We start from the raw sequence: 13,326 nt of genomic DNA on the forward strand, positions 1-13,326 counted from the left end.
TGGCTTTTGTGTTCGTTTAATGAAACGTTTTTACGTGAAGACCTGGACTCCCTCGCCGTTCAAATACTTTCTGTCACACCGGCTTCAAAAGGTGGCACAGAAGATCGAAACCGCGCGTACGGGCCGTTTCAACCCAAAAGCTCTACTCCGGGGTCCCCGAAAGTCCAAAATAAAAAGGTCCCCTCCTGCCTGGGCCTGGAGGTCAATGGACGGATGGAGACACACGCACAGCAATGCTGGAATATTTCTGGCCTGGCGGATATTTGATTGGCGTGAGAGACGGGCTGCAGCAGTAAAGCACTTACAGAGCGAAGCTGCACTTCAAGAGATAATCAATACGGGCGCTGCCCAGGACCGCGCCCGCTCCGTCCTCTTCCGTCCTCTCTCAGGCAGAAAATAGGAGTCCATGTGCCAACGTGCCACAACACGTGACATATTCTGGAGGGTCACGTATCGGACTGGAGAAAGCCTGCCACGCTAGCGGTGTTCGGAAATATCGATACAGCAATATATCGCGCTGGTTTACGTGATGATATTGTATCGATACAACGAATATCCGTATTTTTATATTTGTAGCTCAGTCCTCTACAGGCACCAACTGGCCACTTTAACAGCTTCTTTTCAGTCGTATGTAGTAAAATACAAAGACAATACAGTATTTAGGGGCAGTGGTTGCCTAGCGGTTAAGGAAGCGGCCCCGTAATCAGAAGGTACCACTGAGGTGCCACTGAGCAAAGCACCGTCCCCACACACTGCTCCCCGGGCGCCTGTCATGGTGCCCACTGCTCACTCAGGGTGATGGGTTAAATGCAGAGGACAAATTTCACTGTGTGCACCGTGTGCAGTGCTGCTGTGTATCATAAGAGACAATCACTTCACTTTAACTTTAAAACTTTAGTAAAAATCAGTTCTGAGTTACGTTGTTTTGGATCGTACACGGCATCTATCAGCTCTGTTTCTACATTTTTAGTCCACTGTAGAATATCGCAATAAATACAGTATCACAGTATATCGTGATATATTCATACTCACACTCATACATACACTCTCTCTCACACACTCACACACACACACTCTCACACTCACATACACACTCACATACACACACACATTCACTTAACATTCACTTTCACAAACACAATACACACACTCACATACACACACACTCACTTAATATTCACTTTCTCAAACACAATACACACACTCACAAACACAACACACTCACATACACCCACACTCTCACAATCACACATACACACTCACACACACATAGGGTTGCAAAGGGGCGGAAAATTTCCAGTAAATTTCCGAAAAGTTTCCGGTAAATTTCCATGGTAAGTTAAGCTTGGGAATTTTGGAAATTAATGTGAATTAAGGAGAACTAACTGGGAATATATTATTTCCAAGCATAAATCTAAACAGAAATCATAAGAAAACCTCCATGCAAAATTTTTTAAACAGATATTTCAACAGATTTATTTGTAAGTACAGTAGAATAGAACACGTTTCAATAACTTGTTTCATGGATGAATAAAAACAGAAATGTTGAGTTCAATATTACCATCCCCTAACCCCGCTCATTAAAAAATGCCCCCTGTTCAAATATCTCCACAAAGTCCCATTCAAAAGGTTAAAGGAAAAATGCCACTTATCCTCCAAAACGTCCCATTAAACATGCAAATCTTCCTTCAAGCAATCCTCTTTTCTCATTTTTGCTCAGTCAATAGACTCTTCCTGGACCTCATCATCATCCAACAACATGTCCACTTCCTCAGCATCCAACTCTGAGTCTTCCTCTTCAGTGTCACTTTCCAGCCTTGTTGAGGATGGCTCTGTGTCAGGCTCAAAGAGCCGTAGGTTTGCCCGAATGCCGACCAGCTTTTCCACTCTCACATTTGTGAGCCTGTTGCGAACCTTCGTGTGGGTGTTCCCAAACAGTGACCAGTTGCGCTCGGAGGCGGCTGATGATGGGATTTGGAGGAGGATGGAGGCTACAGGTGCAAGGGCCTCAGATTCACATAGTTCCTTCCACCAGGTGGCTGCAGATATGTGCTGGCATGACTGCCATATTCCATCCTCTTTCCAAAGGCCTTGCTTTGTTCGATACTTTGCCAAACTGCCTAGATCTTTGCCTTTATCTAGACCCAGGTGGTCAGACATGGCTGTAATGACCGCATAGGCACCATTGATCTCTTCCCCAGAAAGCATGCCCTTGTCATATTTGGGGTCCAGCATGTATGCTGCTGCATGCACTGGCTTCATGCAGAACTCCCTCCGCTGTTCCAATGACTTGACCACAGCCGTTTCCTCTGCTTTCAGTAGTAGGGAAGTGGGCAGAATTCTCTGGATTTCTTCTTTGAGTTCTGCAAAAAGGCACTGGACATCTAACAGGATGGCACCATCCCCCTCTATCTTCGCTATTGCTGCTGCAATAGGTTTGAGGGTTTTCTGACTGCTAGATACTCTTTCCCACCAACTTACCTCACTTGTTAAGTCTACAGGCTCAGATGTGTGCCTTCAATGCTCTTTGTCCTTCAGGCTCAAAAGTGTGGTCCATGTGTACATGTGATGGAGGCATGCACAGTGCCAGTAGGTGGTCTCAATAGCCATGCAGCAAGCATGTGCTCTGTACATGTGATTAAGGAATGGCATGGATATTCAAGTGTATTTCAATTGCATTTGTTTTTGTATTTGTTTTTGTCAATATTATGCTAAAATATACTTTGCTCAACTATATTTAAGTTCCCTAAGAAGAGCCAACCAAATTCCCGTTAATTCCCGTTTATTCCCATTAATTCCCGTTTATTCCCATGGAAAGTTTCCATCTTTGAAAATTCTGGGAATTTTGCAACCCTACACACACACACATGCTCTCACACACACACACTCACATACACATTTAACATTCACTTTCACAAACACAATACACACACTCGCATACACACACCATACTTTCACACTCACATATACACACATACATACACACACACTCACACACACACTCATGCTCTCACAAACACACACAATCACATACACACACATGCTCTCACACACACACACTCACTTTCACAAACAAATCACACACTCAAAATCACATACTCAGACACACACTGACACAATCACATCCTCACACACATGCTCTCACACACACCCACACACACACACACCCTCGCACACACAGGCAGACCTACACACACGCCCCGCTGCTGTGTTTGCATGGTGTCCGTTTGTCCCCCTTTAATCCCGGTCTGGTCGCTGCGAGCTCGTTTAACGAATGTGGGGGTGGCGCGTGTAGGGACCCCCCCGAACGGCCCGTTATTGTTTATGTCACGCTGACGCACGCGCGCACGCACGCACGCACGCACGCCGGAGCACCGAATCGGCCGCCGGTGGGAGCAGCAGCAGCGGCGGCGGCGGCGGCTCGGCGCGGGTCGGTGATGAAAGCGGGCGGGCCGGTAACGTAGCGCGTGACTGCAGCACGTCCCGCCTCGGGTTCGGGTCCCGGTTCGGTGTCGCTGCCTTCCACGGGCCAGATGTGACTCGCGTTCCCTGCGCTGCGCAAACTTGCTGCAGTGGACGGTCCGGCGCCAGCGCCATCGCGCCCAGCGGAAACCGGACACACCTCGGGACGCGCCGGGACGCGCCGGGAGCTGAACGCAGGTGGGTCCTCGCCTCCGGGGTTCCGGGACAGGCCCCGCCGGTGGGTCCTCGCCTCCGGGGTTCCGGGACAGGCCCCGCCGGTGGGTCCTCGCCTCCGGGGCTCCGGGACAGGCCCCGCCGGTGGGTCCTCGCCTCCGGGGCTCCGGGACAGGCCCCGCCGGTGGGTCCTCGCCTCCGGGGTTCCGGGACAGGCCCGGGTCGGGCTGCAGAAGTTGCGCCGGGCCTGTCGCGGTCCAACACGCTGCGTCACGGAACCGCGTCTCCCCGGCGGGACGTGGGAAGATCCCAGATGAAGTTGGATCGTTAATCGCGCACAGCCACCCCCCCCCCCCCCCCCCCCCGTGGTACATCATCTTCATCTTCATCTTCATCCCGCCTCCACAGAAATTCCTGGTGTCATGACGTCATTAAACCAGCGCCATACCTCTTGTAATTTGATTTGGTAAAACCCACTCGGGACAGGATCTTCTCCCGATGTGCGCCGGTGATGCGTTGTGCTACAGTTGCTGTAACGTTACTGTAACGTTAACTGTACGTTTGTTTGAATGGTTTGATGTGCAGGGGTGGGGCTGCGGCCGTGTTGAGTGAAAGTTGGCGAGGTTGCTGACGGGGACGATTCTCTCGGCTTTCAGGCGGATGGACCGGATGAAAATCATAAAGAGGCGACTGTCCATGAGCCTCCGCGCCGCCAGACCCGTGGACGAGCCGCTGTCCGAGCTGGCCGAGCAGACAAGTCAGGACGAGGCGGCGTCCAGCGTACGGGACAACGGTGAGAAGCAGGCGCCGTGCACCACAACAGAACACGGGTCTGCTGGTAAAAGCGGCCGTGGACACGGAGGTGTTGGTGACAGAGGATGCACTCCAGACCACCGCAGACCTTCACCATTAATCCCATATTGGGCCAGCGGTGGACGTCAGATTAGCAGGTTGCATTACTCCTCTGGAGGCCTCCGTTGCAGGAACTTGCCATGTGTTGGTCTGAAAGGTCTGAGGAGCGTCTGGAAGAAACGCCAACGTGAACTAGTGCTGACAGGGATTATATTTAAGGTTCCAACCCCACTTACTACCATCGCGTCCCTGAGCAAGACACTTAACCCTGAGTGTCTCCAGGGGGGGACTGTCCCTGTAACTACTGACTGTAAGTCGCTCTGGATAAGGGCGTCTGATAAATGCAATTTCAGTGTAAATTATAAACTGATATAAATTTTGGGTCACAAAACTTCCGTTTGTGTGTGCGTGTGTGTATATATATATAGACACACACACATCTGATCGCATAGAAGAACTACTGTAGCTACTGAGAAGGTCCATTTTCTTTCACATCATGCTGATGGTGTGTCACATGGCACCAGGATGCACTATGGGAAGAAGACAAGCCTGCGGAGGCAGATGAGATAAGATGGTCCTTTATTAGGATTTCCAGACCGAGTTCACCCCTTCATGGAGCCGGTACCCTTTCGGTACGATTATGCGCCAAGAACGGCGTCCAACTTGTCCAGATCTCAGTGAAATCAGGCGTCCAGGTAGTCGCCACCTCGCAACTTACAGGCAACTCGGCTCGGGGCAGGTTTGGTGGCACGCGAGACACGAGCATTATTTCCACCTCGGCCTCTTCTCCATCCGCTAGTTCATGGCCGCTGTGTCCCGGTAAATGTCACATGGACGTTGCGCGCCCTCTGATGACCTTTAAAACTGTGTCTTTTCAGTCCGGACGCTGGCGGGTGCCTCAGAGCGCCAGTCAGGCCAGGTTACAATAACTAACAATTAACCAATATTACCTATAATAAGTAATATGTATAAAGTGGTAATTAAACCAGCATTATTTGTTAGAAATGTGTTGTTATCTATTGTTAGCCATAAGCAACATTAATAAGCAATTTAAAAAAATCAAGCTATGATACGTCAAGCGACGTTTTGATGCTAAATATCACCTAAATATCATTATCGTTCAAATATCACAGCGATATGATCGAACTGGTAGTTTCTTTTCTTCCACTCGCTCCTCCGTCCTCCCCCCGCCTGCTCTGCCCTGTGTCTGTCCCCTCCCCCTTTTCATCTCTCTCTCTCTCTCTCTCTTTCTCCCCCTCTTTCCCAGAGCCCATAGTCTGCTCTGCCCATCCTCCAGCCTCCCACAGCGCTCCCTCGTTCCTGCGTCAGTATGCCGGCGGTTTGGGCCGGACGGCTCTCAGGAGAGACGGCCTGGACCGGCCGGGCCTGGCCCTGCACAGGACCGGATCTCTCGGTGACTCCACCCCTCTCTTTACTTCCCCCCCGCCCGCTCTGTCTCCCTCTGTTCCCGGTCTCTCGCGCGGCCCCTCCCGCCGGGTCCCTCCCCCTCTTCGCGCGCTGCGATGAGCGTACTGGGAACGAGAGGGGGCGGAGCTTCGTGCTGGGAACGGCGTAGAGGAATAAATACCAACGTTATATCCGAGATGGGGAGGTTTTTAATCCGAGTGACCGTATACTTTAACCTCCCGTCAGTCACGTTGGAGGCCACATCGAGCGGCGGTGATGTCACGGGTCGGGGTCACCTGGAGGGCGCCTGTAAATTAAAATGGCTTCCTCCGATCAGGCCGGTTCCTCCGACCGGGTTCCCGGAGTAGCTGCGCGGAACACTAACATTGCTTGTGTTGTTAGTGCTAGAACTCGGTAGCGTCTGACGGTCGGGCCGTGTGTTGATGTGTCCGATCCAGGCATCGTCCACGAGAACGTGAAGATGGGCTCCGACGGAGAGAGCGACCAGGCGTCCGGGACGTCGTCGGACGAGGTTCAGAGTCCCGTCCGCGTCAGGATGAGAAACCACCATTCCAGACGAATATCCAACGAGGTACAGAGGCTGAAGCCGCTTCTGACACCTGCGTGTCACGTTTCTTACGATGACAACCAGTTGATGTAGGTAACGAGGCCCGGGTCGGAATATCGAGTTTCGCTGGGTACATACGGGATGTGGCCGTGATTAAATAAAGCGGCACGCCCTGCGGCACAGTAACCAGTCGGAGGAGTGGATGGAGTGGGGCTCATGGTAGGCTCTGCGCTTCAGAACGTGTCACATTTCCGCACGTTCACGTCTGCTTCTTCCTCCCAGGACCTGAACAAGCGGCTCTCGCTGCCGGCCGATATCCGGCTGCCGGAGGGCTACCTGGAGAAGTTCGCCTCCAACAGCCCCCCCTTCGACAAACCCCTGAGCCGCAGGCTGCGTCGGGCGTCGCTGGTGAGTGCCGTCTGAGGTCAAAGGTCATCCGTCATATATGCAAAGCAGCGCTCGAAATTCGTACGTGGCGGCGGCCACGTTGCATATGCAGGGTGTGTATAACAGGGTTATATATGAAGGATTATTTTGTACGTGGCATGACGAGCGACTAGGGGACCTGAATCACGTGACCAAATGGCCTGCTGCTGCTCTCTGACCGACTTGTGACCCATCTTCAAGAACACAGCAAACCCCCCACTGACACCTAGATATTTTCTGCTGTCCCCCTACGCCGTCGCTGCTCCACCCCGAAGTCGGAGATTGGCTTTGGGAAGCTGGAGACGTACATCAAACTGGACAAGCTGGGCGAGGTACGTGGCATTTCTCTTCCCGCTTTACCATCCGCGTCCACATCAGGCGGGTTTCACAGCAGCTACTTCCTATTTACCGTGTCTCCGTCCTACAAAAACAAACACGGGAACACGGATTTATTACATATTCATAAAGGAGGAATATTTTTAGAAAAAAAAGTCAGAACATTACATAAAGAAATGAATAAATAAAACGTGGACAAATAAATAAATAAATAAATAAATAAATACAAAAATCAATGAAAGAAATGTATTTTAATGTTTTTGCTCTTGCTTTTTATATTTTTTGGCAAGCTTGGTGTGTCTTGCATGTAAACATTGGGTCCTCCAGGTAGCCAGGGGAGGGGCTGCCCGCTGCAATGCCTGTTGAAAATTGCACGATGTAACATACGCAAGGTCGCTATCAGTATTGTAGTTTTTACAATTAATTTACAATTAATAATTATATTAATATGCACAATATATGATATTGGTATTGGTAATTTAAAGCTGCTGGTACGATACTTTAACATTTAGGATCTGGCAACACTGACACTGTTTGAATTTGGATTTGGGTGCTCAGGCAATACGCAGCAGAGCTCCAGTGGTCCACAAACCCCCAATTACAGTGGAAAAGGGCCATTTTGTATGATTTAGCACACATTTGTGGAATATAAAGGGGTAAATGGGATTGGTTATAGTGCTCTTTTAATTCTCTCAATAACGAGTAATAAAACACAGGGTGACCCTCGATCTCTACGTTTGCGGGGTCGTATGGTCTGACAGGGATGAGTGACTTTACTGTGGTAGAAATCCTCCCATTCCCTCTACAGGGAACCTACGCCACGGTGTACAAAGGGAAGAGTAAACTGACGGACAACCTGGTGGCCCTGAAAGAGATCAGGCTGGAGCATGAAGAGGGCGCGCCCTGCACTGCCATCCGAGAAGGTGCCCACCCTGAAGACTAATTAACCCCGAGCAGCCACTCCATGACATAACCTTCTGATAAGGCGTTCTTCTCTCTAATGACAGAGAGCTTATGTTAAATGTCCCCTGACATGAAAATGTGAGATGATTTAACATTAATACGAGTTCCCCGAGCCTTTCTGTGGTCCTGTAGTGGCTAGAAATGGCGATAGGTGTAAAGAGTGTTTTGGTCATTCTGCTTCACCGTTCAGAGAGCAGCAGCTCAGACGGTCGGCTCTGGAATTTGTCCCCTTATGACGTCATAAGGGGGAAAGGTTACCTCCCGTTTCTCATGCATTTTCCACCCAGATAATTTCCCACCCCTCCCCTAAAACATCATCTCCACCGACCGTCTTGGCTTCCAAACATGTAAAGCATTGCAGTTGCTTGATCATTAGATGTAAAAATGAGCACAATTTTTATTTTTTTTTGTTTCGTCACTCGAGACTCTGAAGAACTGGTGGGTTCATTTTATTTTTTTCTGGGAAAAACAGCGACACGACTTCCTGTCTGCACCAGACACTGTGGTTGGTGAACGGTGTGGTTGGTGAACCTCGTCCCGCCTCTCTCCTCCTCATTAGCATTTAAAGCTACAGACACCGAAACGGTGGAAATCTCATTGTGGGACTGGAACAAAGTGGCTGTAATTCTGCACCACGGCTGAATTTCAGAAAGAGACTCCAGATACAGTATCAGACGACCGACAAGACTGATATAAAAGCAAAAAAAAAAAATCTTAATTGGGGACCTTTAACGGTCGTGTATCATTTGTTGAAAAATTGTACTTTGCAGCATATTATCTAAGTAAGTTACTAAGTTAGATGTTCTTAGACCAGCCCACCTTTTGTTCAAGTTTACCTAAGGTATTGTTGCGTCAAAGAATAATTTAAAACCCACACACACACCCATTTTTACTGTAGGCGGGACCTCAAATTCTATGCCATGTCATTGCCAAAGTTTTCCAAGTGACCGTTTATTTATTTATTTTTTGTTCTATTTATTTATTATCTGAATTGTAATTTACATTTACATTTTACATTTACAGCATTTATCAGACGCCCTTATCCAGAGCGACTTACAATCAGTAGTTACAGGGACAGTCTCCCTGGAGCAACTTAGGGTTAAGTGTCTTGCTCAGGGACACAATGGTAGTAAGCGAGATTCGAACCCGGGTCTTCTGGTTCATAGGCGAGTGTGTTACCCACTAGGCTACTACCACCCTATTGATGAATTTAATGATTGTGTTGGCAGATGCACACACCACACCGTCACCATCCAGCATCCACTAGCACCTTACTGACGTCTGACCCAGCGAGCAGAGCTCTGTGTGCACGTGTGTGCGTTCAGAAGTTGGTCATTCTGAAGAGAGTGAATTCCTCTGACGGGTTCTTTTTTTATTTATTGTTTTAAAAATAATTTAAAACCACCCAATCTGGCAACAAAACAGCCACCATTTCAATCCCATGGTCCGTAATCTGGAAATGTTTCAATTATTACTGTAACCAACACATATAGAGCACATTTATATGTTCAATTGTCGTTATCAGCCACAGCATGTTGTATTAAACACCATCATATTATATTTAGCCCAGATAGTCAGATGTCAGCAGGAGTCCAGGTTAGTGGACATTGCTGAAGTGACCGTGGTTTTCACCGTTCCCGGTTTTCTCCCTGCAGAACCTAATGCCTTACAATAAACTGAAATAAATATATTCTTATAATGAATTCAAGTTTTCAAACTACTTTATCTCTTTCAGTTTCCCTTTTAAAGGACCTGAAACATGCCAACATCGTCACTCTCCATGACATTATCCACACAGACAAGTGCCTCACACTCGTTTTCGAGTATCTGGTAGGTTCCATCATGTCAGTGAACCGTACAGGACAGCAATGAGCTACTGTATTATTATTATTATTATTATTATTATTATTAATATAGGTCATTATTCATTGAAAATGTAGGCATATTCTTGGTGTCTTTCAGGAGATGGATCTGAAGCAGTACATGGACGACTGTGGAAGCCTGATTAATGCACCCAACGTCAAGGTCTGTGGTGAAGCGGCTTCTGAAGCACATTTTGGCTTCTCCCATCTGCATCTGCATCTGCATCGCGATGTTCTCCTCTCCTCAGATCTTCCTGTTCCAGTTGCTGCGGGGCCTGGCCTACTGTCACGGCAGGAAGGTCCTGCACAGGGACCTGAAGCCGCAGAACCTCCTGATCAACGAGAGGGGGGAGCTGAAGCTGGCCGATTTCGGTCTGGTCCGCACGGAGCGTCTCACTAATCTCCTCTCCGGCTAGACGGCGGCACCTGACGTGTGTGTGTGTGTGTGTGTGTGCGTGTGTGTGTTTGCCACAGGCCTCGCACGGGCAAAGTCTGTGCCGACGAAGACGTACTCCAACGAGGTGGTGACGTTGTGGTACCGGCCACCGGACGTGCTGCTGGGTTCTGTAGAGTACTCCACCCCCATCGACATGTGGTGAGAAACACACACACACACACACACACACACACTCGTTTCTAAGCTCCGTCCGCCTGTGTGTCGGTAGGGGCGTGGGCTGTATATTTTACGAGATGGCCACGGGTCGCCCGCTGTTCCCGGGATCGACGGTGGAGGACGAGCTGCACCTCATATTTCGGATTCTTGGTACAGAAACACGGCGGTGTGGCGGACGATGGTCCGTGAGTGTGCGTCCGTGCGGTGTTTGATCGTGCCGTTCCTCGCAGGCACCCCCACCGAGACCTCCTGGCCGGGCGTCAGTCAGAACGAGGAGTTCAGGAAGTTCCGGTTCCCGCGGTACCTCCGCGAGCCCCTGGTCAGCCACGCCCCTCGGTAGGTTCCCGCCGCATTCGGCCACCTTGAAGATTATCGGCATCAATAATCCTCATTCGGCCACCGGTCACGTTCTCCAGCTCCTCATCACAACATCTAAACCCAGAACCGTAGGTTCAGCGGTTTAACCCTTTACTGGGTTCATCTTTCTGTCTTCCAGGATAGACAGCGATGGGCACGACCTGCTCTCTCAGTTACTGAAGGTCAGGCGGCGCTGAAACACACACACACACACACACACACGCAGTGTGCTGAGCTCCTGTCTCTCCGCAGTTCGAGGCGAAGGCTCGGGTTTGTGCTGACGAGGCGCTGAGACACTCCTACTTCCACAGCCTGGGGCCGCAGGTCCAAGCACTGCCTGACAGTGAGTCCCGGGAGCGGCTTTTACCCAACTAGCATGTTCAGCCATGAAAAGCTCCTCAAAAAATTCCGTTCGTACTTTAGCAGGATACTATAGACGTGAGTTCCAGAAACGGACACCATGTCTGTTGGCTAACGCGAACTTTGACCCTTTCAGCTGCTTCCATTTTCTCCGTGAAGGGGATCCTGCTTCAGAGAGAGCCGGGCAGGCGCGTGCCGGTGCAGGCCGACACAGGTGAGTTGGGGACCTGAAACCGCAAGTCCAGACCACAATTTTGATTGCGCCGAGCGGTCGGGGGTTCTGGTTGGAGCAGAAACCCGGTCTGGATTTGCAGGTTCGGCTCCAGGAACGGCAGAGTTGAGGGTTCTGTTCTTTGACTCGTCTCACCCCTCTCAATCTCCTACGTTTCATGAAGCCGCGGCCCACAAGTCCGGTTGTGGTCCGACAGACTGTGGCCAGAGAGACGCAGGGAAGCTGCCACAGAGAGCCGCTCCCTCCACCCCCTCGACAGGCTGACCCCGCCCTCTCACCAGGGTAAAAATGCCGCTTCGCCGCTCCACCCGCACCCCGGTCCGTGCCTACAGTCGTGTTTCTTCTCCCGCAGCCCTGGGACAGTCTTGGAGGCGCGGCGTGTTGTTTTAGGGCCGAGGGGCTTTCTGCACTTACCCACCCCAACACGCCAACCGAGAAGATCGTCAGGAGAACCACCACCCCAACAACCATCAGTAGAGACACACGGGAGAAAAAGGAAGAGGGGAACCCGGAGACTGGATGCAGACTGTTACCACACACAACCCCATTTTTACTGTGGGCGGGACCTGGTTATTACCGCATTCCCTCAAACTCTCTGCCCTGTCATTACCGAAGTTTTTTTTTATGTGTTCTGTTTATTTATTATCTGAATTGTTATTTAATGATTGTGTTGGCAGATGCACACACACACCACACCGTCACCAACCAGCATCCACTAGCACCTTACTGACCTCTGACCCAGGGAGCAGAGCTCTGTGTGCACGTGTTGGTCATGCTGAAGAGAGTGATTTCCTCTCACGGGTTCTTTTTTTTTTTTAAATATGTTGAATGCTGTTGCAGAGGCTCATGGGAAATAGTAGCTTCCACACCCCCGTTGAGAAAAGCAAACAACAGTCACAGATGTGCTAAACCAAGACAAATATCAGCCCACACACACACACACACTCCACAAATATTACAAAGCACCTGGCGCAGAGATAACCTGATAGCTGAAACCTTCCCTTCTAATCGAGCTTTATTTCGGGCTGGAGGTGCCGACCCCCAGAGGTCAGCGGGGGTCATGTGACCACCGTCTTGTCAGCTTTATGTGCGAAGGCCAGTTTAAAGTCCGACGGCATTTTTCCACCCACGCTGTCGTCTGTTGTACGTCCAGTTTAATACGGTTCACGCTTCTAAAGTGATTTTTAATTTTTTTTTTTATTTCAGGTTCAGGGGTTAAGAATTATCATAATCTTACTTCCTCAGATACCGATTGGCTGTAATTGACATGGGTAGCCGATAATATTTTATTGTGAGTGCAATGGCACATCCTCAGGCCCTTAAAGAAACTACTCGAAGGTGAAATGTACATTTCAGAAATGTAAAGCACTCGTATCTTCACAGTCAAATGGCAGATTCATGCTTTCAGTCCCATTTTTAAGCAATAGTTTAAACATTTCGTCTTCCAGTATCTCTCTGCTCTTCTCTGTATTCAGCAGCATTTTAGTCTGAATACCAGAGCTGGAAGCTGGTGATCATTTTTAATATTTAATTGTATTGATTATATATATATATATATATATACATAATTGTAAACTTTTCCCTGAATGTACGGATTTTTCTCTTATTATTAGAGGAGTTTTCTGATTGTTACCTGGAACTGTTCAGCTGGTTCGGTTTCTTCTCCCAGTAATAAAACACCGCTGGATCTCACGCTACGCCCTCGAACTACTGT

The 13,326-nt window shown here is 49.4% G+C and overlaps 1 protein-coding gene across 2 annotated transcripts; it reads left to right on the forward strand.

The window, feature by feature from the left end:
• Nucleotides 1-3,323: 3,323 nt before the first annotated feature.
• On the forward strand, nucleotides 3,324-13,309 carry LOC114793714 (cyclin-dependent kinase 17-like). Of its 2 annotated transcripts, XM_028985827.1 has the most exons (18): nucleotides 3,324-3,660; nucleotides 4,293-4,429; nucleotides 5,756-5,902; nucleotides 6,354-6,487; nucleotides 6,746-6,871; nucleotides 7,165-7,221; nucleotides 8,034-8,148; nucleotides 9,924-10,018; nucleotides 10,151-10,213; nucleotides 10,299-10,422; nucleotides 10,525-10,645; nucleotides 10,716-10,813; nucleotides 10,894-10,999; nucleotides 11,160-11,202; nucleotides 11,273-11,363; nucleotides 11,517-11,594; nucleotides 11,776-11,894; nucleotides 11,965-13,309. In XM_028985827.1, exons 2-17 carry the CDS (start codon nucleotides 4,297-4,299, stop codon nucleotides 11,874-11,876), a joined length of 1,632 nt encoding a protein of 543 aa, XP_028841660.1. In that variant the 5' UTR covers nucleotides 3,324-3,660; nucleotides 4,293-4,296; the 3' UTR covers nucleotides 11,877-11,894; nucleotides 11,965-13,309. The 2 variants fall into 2 exon arrangements, with proteins under 2 accessions (XP_028841660.1, XP_028841661.1); XM_028985828.1 differs by lacking the exon at nucleotides 5,756-5,902 and having other exon boundaries at nucleotides 3,325-3,660.
• The last annotated feature ends 17 nt before the right edge of the window (nucleotides 13,310-13,326 follow it).

This window comes from Denticeps clupeoides, chromosome 7 (assembly GCF_900700375.1).
Source record: "Denticeps clupeoides chromosome 7, fDenClu1.1, whole genome shotgun sequence".
NCBI lineage: Eukaryota > Metazoa > Chordata > Actinopteri > Clupeiformes > Denticipitidae > Denticeps > Denticeps clupeoides.

What these genes read in the sequence shown, in the direction of transcription:
- LOC114793714 (XM_028985827.1), top strand. Translation starts at nt 4,297, where the DNA reads ATGGACCGGATGAAAATCATAAAGAGGCGACTGTCCATGAGCCTCCGC. An exon ending in GCACAGGACCGGATCTCTCG is followed by an intron (nt 5,903 to 6,353) that starts GTGACTCCACCC and finishes TGTCCGATCCAG; the next exon opens with GCATCGTCCACGAGAACGTG. An exon ending in TCCACCCCCATCGACATGTG is followed by an intron (nt 10,646 to 10,715) that starts GTGAGAAACACA and finishes GTGTGTCGGTAG; the next exon opens with GGGCGTGGGCTGTATATTTT.